This window comes from Hemicordylus capensis, chromosome 1 (genome assembly GCF_027244095.1).
Source record: "Hemicordylus capensis ecotype Gifberg chromosome 1, rHemCap1.1.pri, whole genome shotgun sequence".
Lineage (NCBI taxonomy): Eukaryota > Metazoa > Chordata > Lepidosauria > Squamata > Cordylidae > Hemicordylus > Hemicordylus capensis.
Window position 1 is genome coordinate 282,359,826 of NC_069657.1, and position 17,694 is coordinate 282,377,519.

The window sequence follows — 17,694 nt, forward strand, 5'->3', positions numbered from 1 at the left end:
CTCTGCTGCCTTTGCCTGCTGCTGCCAGCTGCTTCTGGGCAGCCAGTCAGCCGTGACAAATTATAATGATGTTGACACATGACACGACAACATGGTTATAACAGGTTGCAGCAGACCGGCTGCCCAGGAGCAGCAAGCAGAAGTGGCGAGAAAAGTAAGTGGGCACCCAGACAGGCGACAGGGATGGGGAGTGTCCACCTAGTCTCCCGCCCACTCGCTCAGATGATGGGAGGTATGCACCCCTGCTCACGGGGTTGCGGAATGCAACTGTGCACCCCACAGGTTGCTTCCTCAAGTAGCCGCCTAGGTCTGCCTAGTGCAAGGGTGCACAACTCAAATGCCCTGGTGGGCCAGAACCACCCATGACTTGGTGAGCAGGGGCCCAAGCACATTTACTCACATAAAAATTAATTATCAAAAATATTGAAGAAAATGATTATTGGTTACTTGTAGATCTCTTCTCTGTATGAAGGGACCCACAATTTTAACCAAGATTAGTGATCAGGTTATAGGCTTTATTGCTTCTCAGTCAATGAGGCACCTGGACTGCATGCCAGCCCCAGGTGGAGTCAGGGGGTAAGGCGGGGATAAGGGATGGTGTCAGTGGGATGTGGTGCAGGGGGACCAGCAAGACAGGTGGGCGCCATCTGGGCTCGAATGGCCAACTGCACTGAGCCACAGCTGATTGTCAACAACAGAACGGACCGAGAGCACTTCTGTTGGCTCCTGTTGTTGCTGCAGGATATTCCTACCTACAGGCCAGAAAAAAAGTCCCTGTGGGCTGGATCTGGCCCCTGGACCATATGTTGTACAGGCTTCGTCTTGTGGGTGCGCTGGCTTTGCTTTTGACTCGCTGGGTGCATATGACCCAAGCCATCCCTGCTTGGCACCCTAGGCAACCACCTAGTTTGCCAAGTAGATGAGCTAGCCCTGCAAGGGACTGATTCTATACTATTGAATTTGATGGAAGATGGAGCATTATTTTATATAGATAATGGGCTCACTTTTCAACAACTTTATAATGTAGCATCACACAAACTCTTCTCTCTTCAATTCTTCTGTTTTGATAAATATTAGGATCTTTGGCTTACAAAGTGGTTGTGCCAGTAAAAAAAATATAGTATGTAATTTAAGCAGGAATTTATTGTATTATTTTTTGTCAGTAGTACACATAGCCCCTCTGCATTTTACCGTTAGTAAAGAAGCCATGATCCCTGACTAGTCTAGTAAAACAAGTGGAAGGAAAGCATTAGCACACATAAGCTAGCTCTGATAAAAGATGTTGGCAGAAGGTTACAAATGAGGCGTTTATTTCCTTTAAAACTGAGTATCTTTCATGATAAGGCATGGTTTTAGTTATTTATGTGTTGGCACTATGCATGTACTAAATATAAATCCTGTTACTATGAGTCCTAACAGAAATGTTTCTTTAACCTAGTGGATGTGATCCTACAAAGGTTTGTGGCAGCTAAGTCCTACTACAATCATTGTTTTCAATCAGACGTTTGCTGCATTGTGCTCAATGACTTGGATAGGTACTAAGCAGGGGCTTGGTTCTGTGTTGCCACCATGGCCTTGAACTGAGGATGAAACTGGGTCTTACTGTTTGCTCTGAAGGTAATAGGGGAAGAACCTCTAGTACAAGCCATTCCATTGCCAACAATAGGAAAGGCCTTAGCTGCGTTTGCAGCACTTATTTGCTGGACTTCAATATTACATCTGTCCATTATCAATGTAAACTTTAAATAACGAGTCTCCCTGGAAGCCTTGAGTTTTCATCACACGTTTTAAAATCTTCTGTATTCTAATGAACAGAACAAACCTCAAAAGACATTTTAAGTTTATTCAGCTTCAAAACGTAACAGTCCACTGAAGTAATGCTTCTTAAATGTATCCTATTCTATGGCTGGGATCCAAAGAGTTGCTTTAGACATGTGTTAAGGACTTGCAGGATTTTAGCCCTTGCTTGTTGTCATGGAACAGTAGATCACCCAATATGGTATCACAAACTGCTTTTGAAAACCCTTTTAATTTCAAAGGGGAGGCTTCTGTTGGGGAAACAAAAGCTCAATGTTACATATTTCTTTGGATCCTGGCCATTATATTTTAATCAGAACATGTATTTTTTTTAAACTCCATAGTTTACTCTCCATCATTTATAAGAAGAAATTTGTATAACTGTGCTTGCTAACTCTTTATAGGCATTTTCTCCTATTTCCTGTTAAGCTTTTGACATCTGTATCATTTTTGTCCTTTTCTTAAAGCAGTTTAAAACTGGGTTAAACAGACAGAGACAGGTACAGCAAATTTCTGCAAACAGTTCACTTATTTCTATATTAGCATTCTAGAGCATACCATATTCGTACTTCATGCTGAGCTGTCTTACACTAATGCACTTTATCAGCCTTGAGGATTGCTTTGACATCCTGCTTTTTAGATTTTGCATGGCAAGTATTTGATAGAACAATGTTCTCTTAGCATCTTTGATGAAAAACGTTTACAAATGGGGGGTATAATTCTAATCAACATATGTAATGACGCTATCACTAAAAACACTTGCACTGTTTATCATTTGGGCACTCTGTGTGTGTTTTTCTGTGTGTTTTTTTTAAAATGAGTGTTCTGAATTAAACTGATTCTTCTGCGGTTTTCATTTAGTGGCACCAGTGATCTAAATATTTTTGCATTTCTCATATTTTTATGAAGACAAATGCTTTTCTAAGCTAGCTTACACTGCATGCAGAAATTGCTTGCTCTTCCATGCTCAAATGTGTCGGTGATTTACAGCATCAATATCTATTATGTTTCAGTTTTTTGCCCCTTTTTGCTTTCTTCTTTCTTACATGGTACAGATTTTGAATTTGACCATTGTACAGTTCACAAACTACAATTCTGTGCATTGCATGGAAAATCTACCACAGCTTCTAAATAGAAAATTCAGTATATAGGTGCAGACAGAAGCATGTTGTATTCAGTGGCCATGCAAAGAGTTTTTTACTCTGCTGGGTAAAATGCAAAATGTTCTTCCACTGGTGCAGGCTGTGGCTGCATGTATGTACACGGGACCTCCCTCCCTCCCTCTTGCACCCACTAATAGGAGTCTGCAGCAGCCATTCTTCTCCCCATTTGCTCATAATGGCAGTACATTTAGAGGTTTTTAGATATGTATGGTCTATTTGGCAAATTGAATCACTTAAAGTAATTACTTTGTCAGTTGCTTATTGATTGGTAATGTATGTGCCATAAAGACAATCTTCTAAATGAATATTTTTTTAAAACAAAACTTTTCCAGAGGATCATAAAATATTTTTAAAATTACATTTGCCTCTTATTGATTTCTTTTTCTTTTTTGGAGATTTCACATGTCTTAACACTGAAGTGGTTAAGGCATTATTTTTTAAAAATCTATATTGGAAAGGTATCCTGGTTATACAAATAGTGAACTAAATTCAGCAGGTCAGGATTTCAGTTTCCCCCCGTACATGAGTCATAGACTTATAGCATCTTCACTTGCTTGGTTTTTATGGAGGAAATAGTTTTTAGCTGTGGGCCTGGATTGACCATTGAAGAACAGGGCCCCAGTAAGCAGACAGTACTTCTTCAAATCTTTATTTTGTTGCTGATCTCCTTCAAGGAGGGTTGAAATCTACATTTTACTTTTTCTGGATGCCATCTTGGTTGCCAGTAGTTGGCTTCCAGTGAGTCCTTGGTGGAATCTGCCACCTATGCTTGGAAGCTAGCAAAGGATGAAAGCCCCCGCATGGCAGTCAGTTTTTTTTGTTGTTGGAGAAACTGATAAGTTAGCTCAGCATTTTTTACCTTCTGTCTGAAGCAACTAGGTGCACTGAAGCTTGTGGTGCCAAAATTATACTAGTAGAAATTAGACTTGGTCTTTCCTGCAAGGCTTTTTTTTGGGGGGGGGAGATCTGTGACTGCAGGGTTCCCTAACCTTGAGGTTCTCATTAAGAGCCTCGTTTTTGGAGGCCCTTCTGTTGGGGCTTCCCTGCTAGTTGAGGTGGTAACCACATATATTGTGCCTTCTCTGTTTAGGTGCCTTGTCTTTGGAATGCTCTCCCCAGAGAAGGCTGCTCGGCACTGACTCTGCTTTCTTTTCAGAGTCAGTTGAAGATCTTTTTGTCCGGGCTTTCTAGTGTGTGTGTGATGCTGGGTTTTTGTGCTTTGGTTTTTGCTTTTTGTGTTTACTGTTATGTTGACGATTGCATTTAAGCTTTCTCTATGTACACCACCATGCAATGTTTTCACCTGGTAGTTACCAGTTTATCTTTCTAAGTTCTTGCTTATGATTGTATAGTTGGAAAGTTTTCCCTGGTTCACATACAGAGCTGTTGCCTTCTTCCTGGACAGCCCTCTGAGATTCCTGAAAAGCCTTTGTTGAGGGATCCTGCATGTTGTGGTGTATGCAGTTGCAAGGGAAGGGGAAAGAGCAGGGTGGAAACACGGGCTTCTGAAGTGGAGCTCCACCCAATTTCTGGATTCTCTCTTCCCTCTTCATGCGTCATCCCATGCTTTGCAACCCTGAGCATACTGGGTCCCTTGATCCTTAACAAGACTTTTAGGGAAGCTTAGGGGGCTACCTGGGGAGGAGGTTACAGCTTCAGATTCTGTATTCTGCTCTGTACACAAAACCCTCTTTTGGATATTAAAGGAGGGTGTATGGATTTCTCAAAGCAGGAAGATGAATCTGAGTTACATAATATAAGAACAGCCCTGCTGGATCAGGCCCAAGGCCTATCTAGTTCAGCATCCTGTTTCATATAGTGGCCCACCAGATGCCTCTGAGAAGCCCCCAGGCAAGAGCTAAGGGCATGCCCTTTCTCTTGCTGTTGCTCCCCTGCAACTGGGGTTTTTATACTAGGTGGTATATAAATTCAATAAATAAATAATAATAAATAAATAATAATATTTAGAAGCATCTTGCCTCCGAGGCTGGAGCTGGCCTATAGCACCAGACTAGTAGCCATTGAGAGACCTGCCCTCCATGAATTTGTCTAAGCCCCTTTTAAAGCCATCCAAGCTAGTGGCCATAACCAGTCCCGTGACAGAGAATTCCATAGATAATTATGTGCTGTGTGGAAAAAGTACTTCCTTCTTTTGATCCTAAATTTCTCAGCCTTCAGTTTCATTGGATTATCCCTGGTTCTAGTGTTGTAAGAGAGCGAGAATGATTTCTCTCTCTCCACACTCTCTTCCCCTTTTATACTCCTCTATCATGTCTCCACATAGTTACCCACCTCTTTTCCAAACTAAAAAGCCCCAGATGCTGTGGTCTTGCCTCATAAGGAAGGTTCTCCAGGCCCCTGATCATCTTGGTTACCCTCTTCTGCACCTTTTCCAGCTGTACAATATCCTTCTTAAGATTCAAGGACCAGAAGTGTACCCAGTACTCCTAAGTGTGGCCGCACCATAGATTTGTATAAGGGCTTTATAATGTTAGCATTTTTATTTTCAGTCCCCTTTCTTATGATTCCTAGCATGGAATTTGCCTTTTTTGCAGCTGCCACACACTGAGTCAACACTTTCAATGAGCTATCCACCACGACTCCAAGTCCAAGGTCTCTCTTCTGGTCAGTCACTGACAGCTCAGACTCCATCAGTATATAAGTGAAGTTGGGTGGTTTTTTTTACCCCATATGCATCACTTTATACATACACATGTGGTTGATGTATAACTGTATTTTGTTAAAGGGATGTGGGGACTACGGATTTGGCTTTGTGCCCAAGGCTTCACAGAAAATCTGGGTTTTAAGGAGGGAACTGAAGGAAGTAACAGAAAACATCACACAGGTGTTCTGGGAAGCAGTTTTAGGCATAATGAGCCGCAAGGGAGAAAGGGTGGAGTCATTCAAGAAGCAGGAGATCTTTGAATGGCTAAAGTGGATCTGGTCAAACAAAGATCAGACAGGGATGTATTAGGATTGAGTGAAGAGAAAGGGGGCATGGCCACTGAGGGCTTTCGGCAAATATATGTCTTGAGGACATGATCTTTTCATTTTTGAAACAAATCTTAAATAAAAATTGGACAATTTCTAACAACACAACTAGTATTATGTATCCCCTTCCCTAACTCAGATTATAAGAAGGCATAGTGTTAAATGCATACTTGATCCAGGAGGAGGATGGGAGTGTAGCTCAGCAGCATCTAAGGTACCACAGGTTGGGAACTCCTGCCCTAATTAATAAGTCGAGTGAGGGCACTCATTCTTAAGGACTGCTTCACTCATGGGTGACAAATGATCCTATTTAAAAACATGTACTTGAGGAACCTTAGACTGTTGTGGCTTTTGTGTCGTCTTGTGTCCGTGAATATAGTTTTTCCTCATATTTGTTTCCTCATGCATTTCATGTACATGCTAAAATTTGTTTGAAGAGGACCTAAATATCTCTACTGCTGTCTTGTATAACGCCAGAGGATCAAATGTGTAACACATGAATGAAACCTTTTTTCTTTTCAAGTCTTTGCTTATAACAATATATCTGGGTTTTTGGTGTATTAATTTTTTTTAAATTAGTGCAGTAAACTGGAATATTACTTTTGAAAGAATGATGCCTAAACCAGTGGAGCACCTGATCATGTGCTAATTTTTCAAGTTCCTGTGGTGTTGCCTTTCAGTGGTGTATTGAATGCACACTTCTGTGCATTTGTCTTGCACAGTGTGTCTACATAATGAACATTTTAACATATTGGTTGTATGTACTTCTACCTTGCATAGGGAACAGGAACAATCCCAGCTTCTAGCTCAGGCTCAGTAATATCACATGTGCCTTTGAGCTCAATGACTGTTGATGCTGTGTGTGAGAAATTGAAACAGATAGAAGGACTAGACCAAACTATGCTGGCTCAGTACTCTGCAACTATAAAGAAGGTGAGTGTTTACCAGTATGAATACAATGTCCTACCTGTAATTCCTAAGAACCCACTTAATATTTGCCTTGCAGGAAAGAAATGTATTTAACGTTCTGAAGGCCAAAATAATCATATGAAACACTAGTAAAAAGGCTTGCAGATTGAAGCATATTAACATATTATGTTGCTGTTACTCTAGTCTTTTCCTAGCTGTATGAAGTCTCATGATCCATACTGTCCAATGGGAGAGTTTCACCACATTTTCCGGGACATTAATTGGATTGTTTTGGTAGTCTGTGCAAGGTCTGGAACCTACCTGTGAAAACAGCATGTTTCTAACTTTTGTGGTTTGGTTTTGGAGTTTCATGTCAACTGAGGTGGATGGGTTAATCAGTCAGTCAATCCGTCCCACACAGTTTTATATATCAGATGCACATCAAGAACTCCATATTAAACACAAGATTTGTTCCATTGATAAAATGTCATAAATTAAGATAGATTTTACTAAATGAGTACAGATTGTCATGTCCATATTATTGCAGGGGCTTCAGTGTGATGATCCTTAGGACTGAACCAAAATGGTACATTTTGCAAAAACAAACAAAAAACCCAACTCCCCCCTTCTGGGAGATGCTGCATGAGCATTGTTAGGCATTCCAATGATGGCAGAACTTCACTTTGAGCCTCCTTGCAACCCAGATTAAACAGCTTTGGCACAATTCTTTTGTTCAAAATATTTTTCCCCTCAGAACAATTTCCTCACTATGTTCTACAATATCCTTCCTAAAGTTCACAAGAAGCTACTCAATACTGCAGTGTGTTGCCTCAGTTATGTCATTATATAGCTAAATCTGTTTGGCTGCCACTTCAGTGCTTTTTTGCGTGGGACCAAAAATAGCCTTTCCTAGTAACAGTGGCATTCTTACACAAGCAACTGGGTTTTAGGAGTCGTTTGGTAAGGAAGTCACTGAGCATTTCACAGAAGCCCCCCCCCCTCCTCTTTGCACTGGTAATGTTTGCTAGACAATATTTGGCTTGGTGTGAATTAGTTTTTTTAAAGCTTTGAGTCAGTTTTTTTAACTCTGAGAATTTTTATAACTTTGATCAGCATAATAATGTTGAGTGATCTGTTTTACATACCAGGTGTGCTTGAATCATTGATCCAGGGGCATAGCCACACACAGCTGAACAAGGGGCGTGGGAGACAAATGTACCTAGGCCCCTGAGGGCGAGGGAGCTCAGCAGCTGAGCAACAGATTGCTTTTCTCCTCCCCCCACACCTCTCTGAAGGAGAAGGGCAGGGGTCCATCTTCACTTTTTCTTCCAAATACTTCAGTGCCTTTCAGGCTTGCTTTTTGATCACTTTGACTGCTGGCTTTGGCAGTAGTGACAGGATCAAAGGATCTTAGAAGATAAAATAGAGGATCTCTGGCTATCCCCTATAATAGCCAGACTTCTCCATCCTTATTCGTTTTCTTACCCTTCCAGTTAGGATTTCCTTTAACATTTACAGTTTTTACATAGGACTATTTAGAGGTTATCTGATGTCTACAGAAAATATGAACAATATGCACCACTCCACAAAAAGAAAGAGGGAAAGAAAAACTAGGAGTTAATCCTAATATTTATATACTCATTAAAGAACACTTAAGAACAGTGTACCAAGAAAAGTTGTGGGATTTTGTCAGTTAAAAGCCTTTAGTTAAGAATTTGGATTAAATGGCCTGAATAGTGTCTCTCTCTTGCTCTCTTATTTATGCTATCATATACACTATAAATGTCTACATTAGATTTTTAGAGTTCGCCCTTTAGTCTTCAGACAAGTATAACACAATCCCCTAATACTACTTATATGTTTTCATCTGAAATACCAGTTCCATACCAGTTTTTAAAATCTTTAGTAATTGCAAGTAATGAAGAAATGGTTACTCATTTTTGTTTGTTTAGGCAAACATAAACGGCCGTGTTTTAGCACAGTGCAACATTGATGAACTGAAGCGAGAAATGAACATGAATTTTGGTGACTGGCATCTTTTCAAGAGTGCAGTAAGATCATTTTAATACTTTTAGATAAATTCAAATGCATTGTTACTGATTAATGCAGCCCAATTCTATGCATACTTACTGATAAGCCCACCCTACTGTGTACAGTGGAGTTTACGGCTAAGTAAACTTGCATAGGATTGCAGCATTAGAATGTTTCATTTACTTTACTTCTTTAAAGTCTTGCTTCTACTTAGAACATTATATCTAGCATAAAGGTAAAGTGTGCTGTCAAGTTGATTTTGACTCCACCCACAGAGCCCTGTGATTTTCTTTGGTAGAATACAGGATGGGTTTACCATTGCCTCCTCCCGCGCAGTATGAGATGATGTCTTTCAGCATCTTCCTATATTGCTCCTGCCCGATTAGTACCAGCAGGGATTCGAACTGGCAACCTTCTGCTTGTTAGTCAATCATTTCCCCGCTGCACCATCTAGCATAGTTTCATTTTATATAGAATGGCAATACTGTGCCTGGAATGTTTGCTTTTCACAGGGCACAGAGCCCAGAATAATTGTCTGACTCTGTCATGTATCAAGCATGCATGATGCCTCTTTATAATATGGGATAGAGAAGAGGATACATAATAAAGCAATGTTCAAATACTAGTTGCATTAGAAATTGTTGAATTTTTATTTAAGATTTGCTTCAAAAAATGAAAAGATCATGTCCTCAAACATATTTGCTTAAAGCCCTCAGTGGCCTTGTCCCCCTTCTCTCCAATCTATCCTGATACATCCCTGTCAGACCTTTGTTTGTCCAGATCTACTTGTAGTAGCCAGCATGACTTGTCTCAGCTAAGCAGGGTCCGCCCTGATTGCATATGAAAGGGAGACTAGAAGTGTGAGCACTGTAAGATATTCTGCTTAGGGGATGGGGCCACTCTAGGAAGAGCAGAAGGTTCCAAGTTCCCTCCCTGGCTTCTCCAAGACAGGGCTGAGAGAGATTCCTGCCTTCAACCTTGGAGAAGCTGCTACCAGTCTGTGTAGACAATACTGAGCTAGATGGACCAATGGTCTGACTCAGTATAAGGCAACTTCCTATGTTCCTATGTAAAGGACTTCTGCTTCTCAAATACCTCCACCCTTTCTCTCTTGTTGCTCGTTATACCTCAAACTGCTTCCCAGAACACCTGTGTGATGTTTTCTGTTACTTCCTTCAATTCCCTCCTTAAAATTTCTGTGAAGCCTTGGGCACAAAGCCGTAGTCCCCATAGCCCTGTAACTAAATACAGTACTAAATATATGTACCTGAAACGGATGCATATTTTTCTCCTTTATCATTGCTTCAGATTCCTGCCCATCCCTTTGTAGTCTCCCTGGCATTGATTGTAATTCCCCTGGAGTGAGTAGTTGTCATCCTGCACTTTGTGAAATTGCCAGGCAGAGTGATGGCATTGAATTAATTAGGCTCTTTATGAAATGATTAGACAGACATACGATGGGATCCAGAGAGCTCTGTGCACAGGTGTCTGCACATCAACTGGGACTTTCTAGATTCCCCCTTCTGATGCTGCTCATTAGGCTGCAGTTGAGTCTGCATTATAAGATCTCCTGACTTTATGGAGTAGCTTTTCAGGGATTAAAAAAGGACTGGCTACAGGAGGAGAGTAGAGGGCCAATAAGAAGTTACACTGTTTTCAGAGAGGTTCCATCATACAACTGTTTGAATCTTAAACATAAGCTTGCTTTAAAAAAAAAAAAAGATACATGTTTCTTGGTCTATTATCCAGCATCTAATAACTTCAGCTAGATGACTTTTTAATTGATGTTCATGCTGTCCTAATTGCATAATAATAGTTGTACTTCATGTATTAGGTACTTGAGATGAGAAATGCAGAAAGTCAAGCTGTCCATGAAGATTCCCGCACAGTGAATGAACATGCCACTGCAGTTCCTCACAATGACCTTACTCGTCGTCCTACCCTGAATACTGAATTGCCTCACACTGAACTTACTGGTCTTCCGGGTCAAGCTCCTTATACTCTCAACTTCAGCTTTGAAGAACTGAACACTATTGGTCTGGAAGAGGCCCATCCCCGTCATAGTAACCTAAGTTGGCAGGTAATTGCTCCTCAAAACATCCTGTTTTAATCGTACTTGTGTTTTACTGCTCTGCACCACCATTTGTAGATCTAATTCTCTAAGGCATACCCTTGGCTAATCCCGTGTGTGGCAGCTCTCACGAGAGTTCACAGGCAGAAGCACCATGGTGATTGGGCAGTGGGGATTCCATATGCAGATAGGGAAGAGGAGCCTGTGATGGGTAAGGTCAGTTGGAATGTTACTGTTACTGCAGGGGTGTAGCAAGTTTGGAGTGGGCCCAGAGACAAGATTTTAAAATCTCCCCCCTCCCCCACTGAAGCTCAGCTCATGAAGTAAAGAAATCTTAACTGAAGCTGAATAGTGGTAACAAAAAGCATAGTAAAATTATTTTTTTTAAGGTTTTGTAAATTGTGGACGATGCAAGTCATTTAATGGTACTAGAGAAAGACATGCTGTTCTGGTTAGGGATGTTCACGAATATCTTCGGCACCGGCAGGGGTAGTACTTTGAGGGCGGGGGAGGGTGTACTCACCCCTCCCGCCACATTTCCCTCATCGGCGCTCTGTTATTTTTAAGCCCCTCTGGGCGGCAGCGTTCCTCCCTGCCACCCCGTTTCGCCCATCGGCCGGAATTAGCGCACCCGTCTACCGTGCACGCATGCGCACATGACAGGTGCATGTGCGCTCGCTACTTCTGGCCACTTCCGGCCAATGTGCGAAATGGGGCGGCAGGGAGGAACGCTGCCGCCCCGAGGGGCTTAAAAATAACAGAGCGCCGATGAGGGAAGTGCGGCGGGAGGGGTGAGTACACCCTCCCCCGCCCTTAAAGTACTACCCCTGCTGGCGCCAGAACACCGAACCCACCCACCCCGCGCCGAAAAGTTTCGGAGGCCTTTGTAATGGCCCCCGAAACGTTTTGGGCACATGCCTAGTTCTTTTAGCTCCAAGTCTCACATCAATTTTGGAGGATGAATACAATTAAAGGAAGCCCGGGCGGGTGCACGGTTGGGGAGCCAGTATTGTGACTTGCCTCGGGGGGGGCAAGGCAGTGGGCCCCCAGACAACTGTCTCCCCTTGCCCTATTATAGTTACACCCCTGTGTTACTGGTTGGAAGATGTTCGTGATTGTAGAGGAGAGGAATCTCTCTATATAAAAGGATAGTGGGCAGGGTTCTGCGAAGAGAGGGGTTGTGAGGAAGAAAAGAGCCCCTTCAAGAGAAGGAGGCTGCCATTGTGTGACAAGATGAGGAAACAAGATGGACAAGATCTGTTAACTCAGGAAGGGAGAGAGAAAGAAAGAGAAAAAGAAGGGAGGGGAGGAAGACAGAGGGGAAGAGTGAATGGAGGAGAGAGGAAGAGAGAAAAAGAAGAGAGGGGAAGAGAGAAAGAAGGAAGGGCGAGGGATGGGCCCGAGCCTGTCAGTGACCTGAGGGGAATGAGCGGCCATGGCAGCACCTATTGGCAGCAAAGAGGGGCCCAGTCAACCACTGCTGCTCTTTGGGGCTACCGAGGCCATTGGAGGAGGGAGGCAGACATGCAAAGGATGAGGATGGGCCTGGGCCTGGGCCTGTCAGCAGCCTTAGGGGAACGAGCGGCCATGGAGGTAGTGGCAGCAAGGAAGAGCCTGGTCAACCACTGCTGCTGCTCCTGTGGGGAGGAGCAGGAGTGGAGCTCAGGCGAGGGTGGGGAGGTCTCTGGGGATAGGGGGCTGCAACTTGGCCAATAGGTGTCAGCAGTGCTGCAGCCGCAACCAATTGGGGTGAGGGGGGTGGAGTAAAGGGATGGAGGAGTGACCGAGAGGGGTGAGGAGGATGGAAGCAACTGGCTGGAGGAGGAGGAGCAGGATTGCAGCTCAGGTGAGGGTAGAGAGATCTCTGAGGTGAGAGGAGCATAATCATAATATAAAAACCTGCTCTAACATTTAGAATCAACTGGTTTATTGCTGGTGTATAGGTTAATACATATGACAAGCAGAGAGAGAGAGAGAGAGAGAGATTTTATACGCACTGTGTGTGTGTGTGTGTGTGTGTGTTTGTGCGCGCACGCACACACATTCATTTCTAGTTCAGCATCCCTTCTCTTCTGAATTGCAGCTATATGCTCCAGTTCCATGAGTGTCCCCCCTTTCACTGTGATGGAAGAAGCAACTATGCACATATGTGTGAAACTGCCTCCTCCATTGAAGTGAATGGAAACCTGTTTATGCAGCACTGTGGAATGTAGTGTTATGGATGTCTCTGTGTGCGTATCAATCTGCATATCTGGCAGGAAAAATCTTCATTTCCCCCTTTGTTCTAAGTATCAGATAAATAAGCTGCTTGAAATGAGAAGTAGAAAAAATCAAATTGTCCATGAAAACATTTTGTATATGGAGTGAACATGCTGGATTGATTTCTCACAATTAACTCAATATTAAGTGTGAGGATCAAGTAGCTTATTTAGCTACTAAAAATGCCTAGAAGTCTGAATAGTCCCACTTTATGCAAACTGTGTGCTTTGCCACTGAGCCCTTTTTGGTCATGGGGTAGTAAGTGGCCAGGCAGTGATATACTGTACCTCCATTTGGTAACCACTGTTTAGATAACAATCCTTTAAGAGCTGACATACAATTTTTGCAATAACATTTTTTCCCCTCTTTGTACAGTCGCAAACCCGACGAACTCCAAGTCTTTCAAGCCTCAACTCTCAAGATTCTACTATTGAAATATCAAAGCTTACTGATAAGGTACAGGCAGAATATAGGGATGCTTATAGGGAATATATAGCTCAAATGTCACAGCTAGAAGGGGGTGCAAGCTCTAGCACTGTGAGTGGGAGATCTTCCCCACATAGTTCAGCAGCCTTTTATATGGGTCAGAGTACGTCAACAAGCTCCCTTCATTCCAGTATGGAGCAAGATAAAGGTAAGGATGCAGAACAGAAACAAGATGATGGAAGAAAATCTTTCTTGATTAAGCGGAATGATGTTGCAGATTATAGTACTTCAGGTGTGTCTACCAGTGATGCATCTCCTTTGGATCCCATTACTGAAGAAGATGAAAAATCAGATCAGTCTGGCTCCAAACTTCTGCCAGGGAAGAAGTCTTCAGAAAGAACCAGCATTTTCCAAGCTGCAGATCTAAAGCTGAAGGGAGTAGCTCTACGCTATCAGAAGCTCCCAAGTGATGAAGATGAGTCTGGAACAGAAGAATCTGATAACACTCCCCTCCTCAAGGAAGGAAAAGACAAGAAAATAGAAGGGAAAATAGAGAAGCAACCAAAATCTCCAGAGCATGGGCCTGAGCCCATTAGAACCTTGATTAAAGCAAAGGAATACTTGACAGATGCACTTCTAGACAAAAAAGATTCTTCTGACTCTGGGGTGCGATCCAGTGAAAGTTCTCCGAATCACTCTCTCCATAACGATGGAGATGACTCCCAGCTTGAAAAAGCTAATCTCATAGAGCTGGAAGACGATAGCCGCAGTGGGAAAAGGGGAATTCCCCTTAGTTTGAGTGGCCTTCAAGATCCAACCATGGCTCGCATGTCAATTTGTTCAGAAGACAAGAAAAGCCCTTCAGACAGCAGCTTAATAGCAAGCAGCCCTGAAGAGAACTGGCCAGCATGCCAGAAAGTGTACAACTTAAACCGAACACCTAGTACTGTCACCCTGAATAACAACAGTGCACCAACCAACAGAGCTAATCAAAATTTTGAGGAGATCGAAAGGGAGCCTTCTCAAATCATTCTGCGCCCTGAATCAAGTTCTAATTCTGTTCAGAATGATAACCTAAAAGGTGTGACCCACAAGCGAAGTCAGCGCTCAAGTTATGCCAGGCTTTCGAAAGATGCTTCTGAGCTTCTTGCTGTTACTGGGTCTGATGCTGCAGGCTTTGGGGAAGAGAGAGAGAGTATTCTTTAAAAGATCAAAATTAATGCAGCATAACTGAATAACTATTTTACATTTTCTTGTTCCTGTTTAGGGATATACATTTTCATTAGACTTCCCTTGCTTATCATGGCTTGAATTCCCCTCCCTCTCTCCATCCAGTCATTATCATGGCAAATTAAGGACACAGTCTAGCCCAAATTGAGTTTGCTTAAAGCCCATAAGCAGTGTTTAACTGATATAAAAGTGCCAGTTCCTTGAAATGAATGTTGGGGAGGGAAGGATTTTTATGATCAGAGACAGAATAGCTTACATATATACAATAGGTCTTAATGCTTTCTATTGGTCATTTAAAAGTTTTAATTTGGGATGGGTGAGGATTTCAACATGTCAGCCAAAGCGAAAGGAGTAGAGTATTACAAACTTAATATTCATAGGAACAACTATTCATAAATGTTTTCTAGTTCAGAATGTGATACACTTTTAAAAGTATTGATGGTAAAAGTACAGATACTGAGTTGTTTGATGTCCAGGGATAGTATCACTTAAACCTATTACTGTATTGACAAGTTTTAACACAATTACTGCATGTTGAAAATGTGATTCTGGTTTGAGATTTGGATGTAATTGGCTGGATTCTCTGTTCATTGTAGATGGTGTTTAACAGTAATAATCAAATGATTGTACAAAGTAACTGTGACCATGGTGCTACATAATTTTTAGGCTAATGTTTGGTGTAGTATTTTGCACTTATTATGAAGTACTTAAAAGTTTTCAAATGAATAACCTTTGATTATTATATTCAGTTTTATCTGATTGTGAAGAGTAAAAGAGCAATTGGTGGTTGTCATTACTTTGGTAATTAAAAGTCCAACATGTTACATTGTGTAGCAAAATCAGCACAGAATCCTATCCTTTCAGGTTTTAGTATTGGCTGTAATGTCAGTAATTCATACTGCAAATGAAATAGCCATGAATTTGAAAGTGATTGGTAAATTGTCTGTATTCCATTAGTATAAATAAAATAAGCGTGCTGCTCTTTTGTCTGAGGGTGTGTGTTTTTTAAAAGTAAAAAATCACATTAATGTTAATTTTGTCTTCATTTAATTGGAAGCTATGGAGATCCATAAGGTCTGGGTTACAAAGAGCATTAACATAAATTTACAGGTAGCTTCACAGAAGTATAAAGCACCTATGTTTAGCCACTGTTGGATGAAGAGCTGTTGTATATCTGAACAGTGAGAATCTTCTCTGTTGCTGATCCATTTGCTTGACCTAAGCAGCCTGATTGAAAACTAGTTAGTTTCTATTCGAGAGCTCTGCTGTGTACAGATCTCTTTTCAATGAGGGGCTGTCCCATTCACTTGAATGTTGGTGAGAGAACTGCATGGAATGTAGATTTGTGCATAGAGCTTTTTCTGACTTTAATGGGTTAGCTACTGCTTGTACAGTCCTTTATGGCATGCTGTTGTTCATGTGGAGCATTCACATCACATGGAACATTCGCATTCATGGCACAGCCCTTTGGAAATTAGTATGGGGGGTCATGTTTAGAAGGAAGATATATGAATTTCAGTGGAACATATCTCACATAATCCAATCAAGAGTTGGGTGTTATTAACTCACTTCAATAGATGGGACTGAATTATATATCAATTAATTTTGCAATATGTAAGTGGCCCTTAAATCTTCTAATGTTTTGAATAAGATGATATACCAACAGTAAAATACACTGCTCCAAAAGACAAATTTCAAAATTACCTCTTTAATGTGTAAAAGATATTAAAATACTTACAGATTTTTACACAAAACATGTAAGCTAATACAAAACCAAGCAAATGTTTTGGGATAATACACCATCCTCAGTGCTCCATTTTGTATGCCAACTGAAGGCACAAATACAGAAACTGAGAAGCAAAAGCTGTAAACAGATAATAGATAACACATGAGGGAGGAGAGAGCAGACCTTTTGCAGATAAGTTATTAACTCTTTCAGTGACCAATGTATCTCATGGCTTCTTTTATCTCACCCTTAACATTCATATTGGGTTTCAATTGTTCTGTGAACATTCCTTCCTTGATCTTGCATCTTATTACATTCCCTTCAACAGCCAATATTGATATTATTGTTTTGGTCACTTTTCTGTTGTGTTCTTTCATATGTATCGCCCATGGTTTTGTTCGACTTTTATTATGCTGCATATCAGCCAGATGTTCTTTATATCTTTTCATTAGTAGTCTTCTAATATTATAAAGGAAAACTGTATGCAGTGTTTTGAAAATTACTATAGTTTAGTGAGTTGAGTACATATTTATTGAAAAATATTATTGGTATTTACAGGCTGAATATAAGAAAAATGGAAAGGGGATCGATATTTCCATAGTGAAAAGGGAAAGCAAGGAAGATATGCCTGAAGAGGGAGAGAGGGAATGAGTCCAAATACACAGGAGAGAGGAAGCCAGGTCTGAGAGTTAGCATATAGTAGGTATTTAAAGTTGCTGTTTGTCCAGTGTATTCCAAATGATGAATACAACATATCAATTATTTTATAAAAGAATTAAATGTTATATATTTTCAATTCCTAAAACTCCTTCATGATGCTATTTTGGGACACCACTTCAGTCCTGTCATATTGCCCAATCCTGCAGTTCATGGGACAATAACCTATTAAGCTCTGGGTCTGTGTTTACTTCTTAGTGTTGATTTTGCTTAGTGGATTTGTCTCCCCAGAATGCTAGGCCATTCTGTGTCCATGGCAGGAAATAATTGTATGCAAAAAGGAGCTAAAAATCTTTGAACATCAGAACTCCAGTAGTGTGCACGTGGTTCAACAACTGGAGACCTCGCATACCAAATCTTGGCTGCCTGGTGAA

General features: G+C 41.4%; 1 protein-coding gene across 14 annotated transcripts in view; it reads left to right on the forward strand.

The window, feature by feature from the left end:
- The window catches only part of KIDINS220 (kinase D interacting substrate 220), a 145,285-nt gene that overhangs the window by 93,675 nt on the left and 33,916 nt on the right, over positions 1–17,694 (forward strand). For 3 of the 14 annotated variants that reach the window (XM_053285760.1, XM_053285761.1, XM_053285764.1), the window contains 4 exons: positions 6,732–6,884; positions 8,813–8,911; positions 10,726–10,971; positions 13,597–15,859. In XM_053285760.1, the coding sequence (XP_053141735.1) occupies positions 6,732–6,884; positions 8,813–8,911; positions 10,726–10,971; positions 13,597–14,853 (1,755 nt within the window). In that variant the 3' untranslated portion in view covers positions 14,854–15,859. Of the gene's footprint in view, positions 1–2,264; positions 2,298–6,731; positions 6,885–8,812; positions 8,912–10,725; positions 10,972–13,596; positions 15,860–17,161; positions 17,303–17,694 lie in introns of those variants that run through there. The other 11 variants (XM_053285767.1, XM_053285768.1, XM_053285765.1 and 8 more) reach the window with 6 other exon arrangements.